General features: G+C 33.6%; 1 protein-coding gene across 3 annotated transcripts; it reads right to left on the bottom strand.

The window, feature by feature from the left end:
* Positions 1–454: 454 nt before the first annotated feature.
* On the bottom strand, positions 455–8,535 carry LOC146952649 (uncharacterized). Of its 3 annotated transcripts, none has more exons than XR_015007105.1 (5): positions 8,410–8,535; positions 8,146–8,241; positions 7,401–7,621; positions 6,637–6,967; positions 455–774 (listed from the first exon to the last, which is right to left on the bottom strand). XR_015007105.1 is itself a non-coding variant. In XM_085704081.1 (4 exons), exons 2-4 carry the CDS (start codon positions 8,233–8,235, stop codon positions 6,697–6,699), a joined length of 582 nt encoding a protein of 193 aa, XP_085560207.1. In that variant the 5' UTR covers positions 8,236–8,241; positions 8,345–8,501; the 3' UTR covers positions 6,632–6,696. The 3 variants fall into 3 exon arrangements, 1 of the variants encoding a protein (XP_085560207.1); XR_015007102.1 differs by having other exon boundaries at positions 8,345–8,501; XM_085704081.1 differs by lacking the exon at positions 455–774 and having other exon boundaries at positions 6,632–6,967; positions 8,345–8,501.
* Positions 8,536–9,871: the final 1,336 nt, after the last annotated feature.

Here is a 9,871-nt window from a genome sequence, read left to right as displayed (position 1 = left end):
CACGTCAGCCCAATTTCCCCCATTCCCCCCATATGGTGGCACCCTGCTTGGCCCCCTTCCCCCCCTTTGGTACCTTACTTCCGGTGAAGGTGAATACCGACGCGGTTGTTCCCAATGATGACAAGAATAACCGCCACGCTTTCTCACCAGACCACGCTCTCTCTCTCTCTCTCTCTCTCTCTCTCTCTCTCTCTCTCTCTCTCTCTCTAGACATGTCAACTTTATAATTGAAATGTTGTTTATCAATTGTTTATTATTGAATCGCGTTTAAGAAATTTATTTGAGGTGTTGGGTTGGAGGGATTAATTGTTTATTAAGCACTACTATTAAAAAGTTATAAATAAGAGACGTGTAGAAGTGTGACCCACTTAATTGCCAAAAAATGAATTTCTTCATTGCAGTTGCTCTAAGATATCCTTGAGATAAAAAATCCGAAGATTTAAGAAACAAGAGATATTCACAAATAAGAAACCTTTCTTGAAACATGTACAACTATAAATTAGTGCAATGAGGTTGAAGCACGATAAACCAAGGATGATCATATGTACGTGGAGACCTAAAGTTAACTTCAAACAAATAAATGTGATGTGAACCTTCTTTTGATAACTCTCTATCTTAACCCCAAGCTTCGTGTCTAAGTGACGTCTAAGACAAAAGCTTTAGTGACCTTATCCTTGGGTCAACCATGCGATAAATATTCTTAGAGAATATCCATTTAAAAATATATTTACATTCATATCTATACATAATTGCTCAACACTATTTAAAGTAAATGTTGTTTTTTGGATTTCCAAACTGTTAAATTTGAATTTCCAAAATTCTATCATCTACCGAAGTTGTTACTAGGTTGAGTCACGACCAGGTCGCTCTCTTTAAGACGTTTCGTGGCACTACCCAAAGTTGTGCAAGGTAGACTATCAACCACGCCGCCTCCAGGATAAAACAAGCCCAGCTACAACTGTTCGATTAACTACTGCACTGTAGAAAAATCGTTCGAGAATTACACCCTCAAAATATGGCTCAATCGTTTGATCGAAGCCACTCGATACGGTACGTAACCGCTCTATTCGAAACCGTTCAAATTAATATGGTATTATTACCATTCTATTATGGTGCTGAGACCACTCAAATATGGTGTTACCACCATTCTAACTTCTCCAAAACATGAATATGGCACTACGACCACTCAAATATGGTGATACCACCATTTCTCTTTAAAATAATATATATATATATACTGTTAAGATCATATATTATCGAAGGGAATATGAACCTAAGACCAAGGGACTATGGTCTTAAGAACACTCTTAATACCGAAGGGACAGAAAGGAGTAGAAGAAGAAGAACGATTTGTTAAAATCGAAAGGGAGAAGAGAGAAAACCGCACAGGAAGCATCAACTGTGAGATTTTGGTGTGTAGAATGAGTGGGGCGAGCTCTCCTTTTATAGGCAGAGTTACTTGGGGATTAAGTTTGCTTAATCCTTAAGCAAACGCGTTTTATGCGTGACTTGGGGATTAAGTTTGCTTAATCATCAAGCAAACGCGTTTTCTTAATTGGAAATATCCGGAAGCTTCTGGATACGGGTTTGGATCGGGTCGGAACGTAACAAATTTATTTGTTACGCGTAGCGCTTACGGATAATGATTAAATTAATTAATTAATTAATTTAACATTTTCAAGTGACAAAAATATATATATATCATTTTTTATTCTTTAACCCACGATATATATATTTTGTAAGCGTTCACCCGTTCACAAAATTGGGTACCCCAAGGGCACACCCTTGGAGGTCACTTTGCCCATATATAGACACTTACTAGTTGGGGTGACCCTTCAATGTGGGACATTTTTAAGTCACACCCACACACTAGTTTTTTTCATAGTGTTTTTCTTTCCAATTTTCTTCACTAGAATTAACTAGTGTTCCAACAATCCCCCACTTGACTTCAAAATGGTTTCGAGAAATAACGTAAAACGTTTCCATAAGATTTGCTAATATACAAAGGTGTTGCCAACAACTTGAACCTTAGCATAGTGGAAGGTATTCTGATTTAACAAGAGTTGCTTACAGCATTGAACTCTATCTCAGACATAGAATCCACACACAAACCTTTTCATAGGTGTATTCTAAAAGCCCGTGCGTTTTAAGGCCCTGCACGTGTATCCCGGTTTTAACGAATGCTCTAGGAATTCTGCCTCGAAATTCCATAGGACTGGCCTAAGTTCCACATTCGTATAGGTGAGTCTATCAAGGGTACTCCTGTAGCTGTGTACCCCACTCAACATAGAGTATAGATTTCATTAAGAGTTACTATTACCTCATCCTTCTTTCGCTGCAAGATCATGCTTTCTATATTCTTTCTCTCATAGCATGTTCTACCACTTCATGACTTGTTTTTACCCATTGAACCTATTTCTTGGGATCTCCAGTCATGTAGGTCGGGTTACCATCACTTGTGGGCTATAGGCATTAGTCCCATCCTACTGGATGTTTCTTGGACTTTCTCTCTATTAAGTCCTTTCGTCAAAGGATCAGCTAAGTTTTCATTCGTACGTACAAAATCAACTCTAACCGCTCCATTTAGAGATACACTCTCTAATCGTGCTATGTTTTCGCCTTATCTGTCGTCTCTTACCATTGTAATAACGATTCTTAATCTTTGCAATAGCCGCGGTACTATCGCAATGAATTAACATAGCCGGTAACGGTTTCTCCCATAAAGGGATTTCAGCTAGCAAGGATCTTAGCCAACTTGCTTCTTCACTAGTTTTCTCTAGTGTTCTCATCTCAGATTCATTCCATAGTGGACTGAGTCAATATCATTTGTTTTAACAAACAACTCCTCTAGGGATGCTCAATGTGCAAACACTAGTCGCTAAATTTTCATCTGAAAGATGTTCAATTTGTATCTTGTACCATTTAAGTACAATATGTTACTCCTAGTGAAGTAATCTTAGAGTCATAGTCTTCTTAAGACACCTCATGACTCTTTCTATAGCATGGCAATGCTTCCCATCCGTCTACTAGTAAACTTGCACAAGAGTTTCACGACATCGACAATGTCGGATCTAATACATTCAGTGGCATACCTAAGTGCTGCCAATGATGCTCGTATATTCTGTTTTTCTAATTCCATCTCAAGTGTTCTTACACTTGGATCATAATATGTGATTGCAAGTTTACGGTGAAATAAGTACATTTCTTTAAGATCTTCTCAACTTTGTGAGAATTATCAAAAAAGTTATCTTTTCTGATCTAGTAATCTTGAAACCAAGAATTACTTCAATTTTTGTTTAGGTCTTTCTTATCAATGTTGTTGATAAACAATGATTTCACATAATTCATAACATGAATCTTTAAATCAAATATGAGCAAGTTGTCTTCATAGAGACATATGATCGTGCAAATATTATTTGTCACTTTCATTCACTTTATACTCATTCGATAATATTAGAATGTCAAATTTTTCATGTCATTCCTCAGGAGTTTATTTTAGACCATTCAAATAATTATCTAACTTACAGACCTTGTTTTCTTGTCCATGAATTGCAAACTTTTTCAGGTTGTTCCATATAGACTTGTTCTTCTAGTTCACCATAAAAAGGCAACTTTCACATCCATTTGGAGTACTTTTGAGTTATAAACGGCGGCTAAAGGGACTAGTACTCTCATGGATATGATTTTCGTGGCTGGTGAATGAATGTCGAAGAAGTCTATATTTTTCTCTTTGTCTAAAACCTTTGACTACAAGGAAAGCCTTGTATTCATCAACCGTACCATCAGGTTTTAGTTCTTTTTTCAAAAATCCAAGTACAACCGATTGGTTTTGCAACTATGAGACAAGTCAACCAAGTTTCATGTTTTGTTAGACTCTAGAAAATTCATTTCATCGTTTATTGCTTTTGCCATAATTCAGCATCCAATGAGGATATAACTTCTTTAAGGCTTAATGAATCTTCTTCCAATGTATAAACCAAGTTCATACTCTTTAGCAATTTTAGCTTTCTTACCTCCTTGAGGTTCTATAACATCTTGTATGATGTTTTCATAACTATTTCTAATTACATGAATGTGATTAGATATAGTGCCCCCACTAGTTCTTAATTTTTAAAGGGGAATTTAATTTGCCCCCACTAATGTCGTGCTCCCATTAGAGCCCCCACTAGTGCCCCCACTATTCTTTAGTTAAAGGGGTAAATATTTACATAGAATTCGACATCTTTTAAATTCTATGATCACTTTAACATTTAGGTCATAAAACCTATATGTTTCGTTATTTATCGCATACCCGATGAATACATATTCATAGGCTCTACTAGTGAGTTCAACTCTCTTGGGGTCCAGGATCTAAATATAGTCCAGACAATCCCAAGTTCAAAAAAAAAAAAAAAAAAAAAAAAAAAAAAAATAAGACAAGTTGGATTGTCTTTTCTTCAAAAATTTCTTAATTAGAATTTTTGTTCTTAGACTTGGGTACTCTATAAATTTCAATTTTCGTTATAAAAAATTGAACATTCAAGCATATCAATTTTATTTTTCCAAAGTTTACAGTCATCAATAAATATGATAAAAATATCATTTTATCATTTCTAATTTATGTGTCATTAAATTAACACATATCATTATGTTTAGAGATTCATATCCTCTAAATTCTAATTTATATGAATTTTTGATTCATATATCTTGACTGCAATAAATAAAATTGTTTAATTATATAACTTTGGAATTAAGTCCAAGTTACTCAAGTTTAAAATTAAACACTTGTTCGTGATCATTTTTGATATGTCAAATATTAAAATCACACAACTAATAACATAGAAGGAGAATTTAATTTTTTAACATACCATCAAAGTGCAATCTTTTTCCACAAGAGTGCATGATACACAAGTCTCTCTTTAAGTCTGAGTCAACTCAGTCTTATTCAATAGAAATCTGAAATTCAGATTCTTTCTTAAACATAAATAGAATTTCACAATTCCATTTATTTTCCTTATTGCATATTTACAAGTTTGGATTATGTAAAGCGATCAATGCATATGTTTATCAATTCTTGTTAAAGATTTGAAAACCAGTACGTGATATCAATGTTTTAAAAAAAAAAAAAACAAAACACTTTTAGAATTCACCATAACAAAATAACAGCATTGCATTATTTTATTTTCCGCTCCAAACAATTTTTTATGTTTTGTAACAAACTAAACTTGTTTGGTTCTGTAACAAATAATTTGTTTTGTAACAAATTATTGTTTTCATCAAATAAATTTTTAGTAACTAATAATTTGTTTTGTAACAAATTATTGTTTTCATCAAATAATTTTTTAGTGTTGTTGATTGAGACAACAATCACTTCATCGTTTCATTCGAAAGATGTAAATCTATAGCTTGATTTATCCTTAATGTATTTAGGGACAACTTAACCTCAATATGTAACTTCTTCGGTAGACATAGCATATAGAAACGTCTTAAAATTGTTGTTTTTTGGATTTCCAAACTGTTAAATTTGAATTTCCAAAATTCTATCATCTACCGAAGTTGTTACTAGGTTGAGTCACGACCAGGTCGCTCTCTTTAAGACGTTTCGTGGCACTACCCAAAGTTGTGCAAGGTAGACTATCAACCACGCCGCCTCCAGGATAAAACAAGCCCAGCTACAACTGTTCGATTAACTACTGCACTGTAGAAAAATCGTTCGAGAATTACACCCTCAAAATATGGCTCAATCGTTTGATCGAAGCCACTCGATACGGTACGTAACCGCTCTATTCGAAACCGTTCAAATTAATATGGTATTATTACCATTCTATTATGGTGCTGAGACCACTCAAATATGGTGTTACCACCATTCTAACTTCTCCAAAACATGAATATGGCACTACGACCACTCAAATATGGTGATACCACCATTTCTCTTTAAAATAATATATATATATACTGTTAAGATCATATATTATCGAAGGGAATATGAACCTAAGACCAAGGGACTATGGTCTTAAGAACACTCTTAATACCGAAGGGACAGAAAGGAGTAGAAGAAGAAGAACGATTTGTTAAAATCGAAAGGGAGAAGAGAGAAAACCGCACAGGAAGCATCAACTGTGAGATTTTGGTGTGTAGAATGAGTGGGGCGAGCTCTCCTTTTATAGGCAGAGTTACTTGGGGATTAAGTTTGCTTAATCCTTAAGCAAACGCGTTTTACGCGTGACTTGGGGATTAAGTTTGCTTAATCATCAAGCAAACGCGTTTTCTTAATTGGAAATATCCGGAAGCTTCTGGATACGGGTTTGGATCGGGTCGGAACGTAACAAATTTATTTGTTACGCGTAGCGCTTACGGATAATGATTAAATTAATTAATTAATTAATTTAACATTTTCAAGTGACAAAAATATATATATATCATTTTTTATTCTTTAACCCACGATATATATATTTTGTAAGCGTTCACCCGTTCACAAAATTGGGTACCCCAAGGGCACACCCTTGGAGGTCACTTTGCCCATATATAGACACTTACTAGTTGGGGTGACCCTTCAATGTGGGACATTTTTAAGTCACACCCACACACTAGTTTTTTTCATAGTGTTTTTCTTTCCAATTTTCTTCACTAGAATTAACTAGTGTTCCAACAGTAAATCGCAAAAGTATGATGTAACATATTGGTTCTTCTCCTTCTATAGCAACAAACTTCAGGCGCTTACATTACATCCACTTCAACATCAACATTAGACTCACCCTTATATCCTTCCAGTTCTTCAAAATAATCCTCCCGAACATTATTAGCTAGCATAAGTGCAATCAACCAAAGCAGAGATGAGTCAAGAGATAAAAATGCACCACCTCCAAGAAGACCGGTTTTAGCTGTAGGGCATGTGTAGTTGATATCGCGATGCATGTTGCGTGTAAGGTGCATTTGTTCTGTAACAGTTGGCCATATTAGGAACGTTGCAGCTAATCCAGCAGTAAACCTAAAGTAAATAGAACATTTCACATAATATATCAGAAATGAGAATAATTTAGATACTTAATTTTAATCGACAATGTTCAAATTTAGCCAAAACATGTGTAAAATGATGATCGTTAATTAATGTTATCGTTATTAAAACTAATTTTAAAAAAATTATTATTGAATACTTCTCGGATAAATTTATTGTAAAATGAGATTCATGATTTTATTTATGCTCATAAATACTGTAACAACTTGAATCTTTCATAATGGGTAATAAAATCCAAAATTTTATTTTGAAATAATACCACAAGAACCAACTTCTAATTATGATCATAGTAGAATTTGAATCTTCTATTTCAAAAAAAAATAATGATAAAATTAAATTTGTTTATTGAGATTTAGTAGCTTAAAATGTAATAAAAAATTGGAAAACAAAGGGTGAAGAAACCTACAATGCAACATTGAAGAATGCTGTGAAACAAAAGTGTTTTAACATAGCTCCTTGTGGAACAACCTTTCCTTTGTAAGGGTAAAACAGAGACATATACCCAACCACGGTGGATACAATAAGAAAAACTGTTGAAAGAACCCCCAATACAACGGTTGGATCAGATGGGTACCGACACGTCAGAGAGACACCATCGTTACTAGGTACTGGTGTTCCAGCTGCAGGCTGCCATAACATAAAATATAATTATATATATTATATGTATATGTATGCATATGAATGCATATATCATGATAATCAATGACTTCATATTAATAAACCATGTTGTGCTGTAGAGGATCAATTTTAGATAGTGATATCCGACCAGGGTGGTCGTACGGTGTTCTTACATAGTTATTTTGTTATCCAAAAATAAAATGTCGCCGTCAAATGTGTGATCATACTTTTGCTAACACGATTCATTGAATTAAGATTGGATAACATGTGCAATCTTCATATGATAGTTGATCATGAAACTGCATCAAATGCGTGAAAATTTCTCCATATGAACGAAATCAATGACATCATTTATATAAGTTATTTCTCTACACATATGGAAAATTTTCATTTTGATATTAAGTTGAGAAAGCAAAAACATATTGACAAATATATCATCTCATCCTTTAAAGGCTTCTAAAAAATATCTCATCATTTAAATGATCAAATATATTATTACTTATGATTCCATTTCACATTCTTGTGTTCGTTACCTTCTTATTTTCTGCAATAACCCCCAAAACAAAAGACATGACGCCGCACACCGTCACAATGGAGCCCATTTGTTTCACCGTGGCCACCATTATGCTCTGCAATAAATACATTTCAAATTACAAATAGTAGTAATTAACATTTAACAACATATAGGCAACATTGAAACAATGAAATTCACAATAATAACTAGTTACGTACTTGGAATGTGTAGACTTAAAGCGAGAGGAGGGGAAGATGATATGGTTGTGGAAATAATTGTTTACCTCTCTCTCATGCTACTTCTTTTTGTCTCGCTAGTTTCATTGCACGAGAAGGGAATATGCATAAAGATTTGATGATTAGAGGAGCGTGGAATTCGGGTGAGTTAACTTTGTTTAGATGGTAGCAGCTAAACAAATTGCAACAAATGGAAAAAGTTATAAATGGAGAGGATCTTGACCCTAGCTAGCAATCACCGCTATTTATGCAAATAAGACCAATAAGTCATCTTGTTTGCCTTAATTTTGACACTAATGATACAATAAATTCAACCATGAATTTGGATGCGAATTGTGGTTACATTCACCATTTTTTTTCTTTTCATATTTCAAATTAATAATAATAATAATAATAATAATAATAATAATAATAATAATAATAATAATAATAATAATAATAATAATCAATTATTAATAAATAGAATGCATCAATGCATCAAAATCTTTTAATAGGGAAATACTTGTGTGACATTAATGTCACGGTGACATTAAATCTGAGCCACACATTGGGTGACATTAAATGTGTTGTGTAGTCCAGATGCAATGGCAATGACAATGTGTGGTCCAGATGCAATGGCACGGTGACATTAATGTCACCAAAGTGCCACCCATGAATGTATCGCGGAAGTCTTATATGATAATGAAGCTCTTTTTGTATTGAAACACAAGTGCAATGAGTCATACCCATTCAACCACCCTCACTACCAATCAAGGAACACTAACCAATACTTCATCAAGAACTGATCCAACATATTAAGAGACTTGAAACAAAAAATTAACGAGGCCTTTTAAATTTTTTCTTTTAACAAAATATTTAATTTTGTGGGGATCAAATTTGAACTCGTGACCAAAAGTATTTGAGGTCTTTTTAATAATCAATTAAGCTATGCAAATGTCTATAATTTATTTGTGTTGATTCATAGTTTTTTTCTCGCAAATTTTCTATTCACATTTTTACAAAAAATAGATTATTTTAAGATTTTTCTTCGGCAAAAACTATAGCATTCATGGCATGAGTATCTATACTAGTTATGCTACAATTAAAGAAAGCAAAAGCAGATGCAATCCCATAATAATCTCTAAACTATGCAAATACTTGTGCTATAGTACGAGTTTGAAGACATCGTTGGAAATATGGAATGTAAGATTTAACTTATGCAGTTGAAATTAAACAACACAAATAATAAATGATAGATTTTTCATCGAAGGGTTATTTTCAACGTAATTGAATAGAATTATTATGGTCATTAAGGTTTGGTTTTAAATACATGCATCAAAGGGTAAGGATCAATTTTTGCAAATTTGAAGCGAGCTTGATTTCACGGACATGGTTCAAATATTTGCCTCCCTTTTTTTTTTTATTAGGGATGAATATTTGTCTCTCTCTTTTTTTTTAACAAGACAAAATGAAATATATTATATTACAAAAAGTGATTCATCTCGCACAATATGTGCAAAAGAGAATCAC

Source organism: Medicago sativa, chromosome 1 (genome assembly GCF_051527215.1).
Source record: "Medicago sativa cultivar Bolivia chromosome 1, Bolivia_mono, whole genome shotgun sequence".
Lineage (NCBI taxonomy): Eukaryota > Viridiplantae > Streptophyta > Magnoliopsida > Fabales > Fabaceae > Medicago > Medicago sativa.
The sequence above is the reverse complement of the archived record's forward strand: the minus strand, read 5'-3'. Positions and strand labels throughout refer to the sequence as shown.

Bases quoted from the DNA above. Each gene is read 5' to 3' on its own strand.
- LOC146952649 (XM_085704081.1), bottom strand. From the start codon at position 8,235: ATGGTGGCCACGGTGAAACAAATGGGCTCCATTGTGACGGTGTGCGGC. The intron at 7,622-8,145 runs GTAACGAACACA...ATGTTATGGCAG, and splicing joins TTATTGCAGAAAATAAGAAG to CCTGCAGCTGGAACACCAGT. The intron at 6,968-7,400 runs GTAGGTTTCTTC...TATTTACTTTAG, and splicing joins GCATTCTTCAATGTTGCATT to GTTTACTGCTGGATTAGCTG.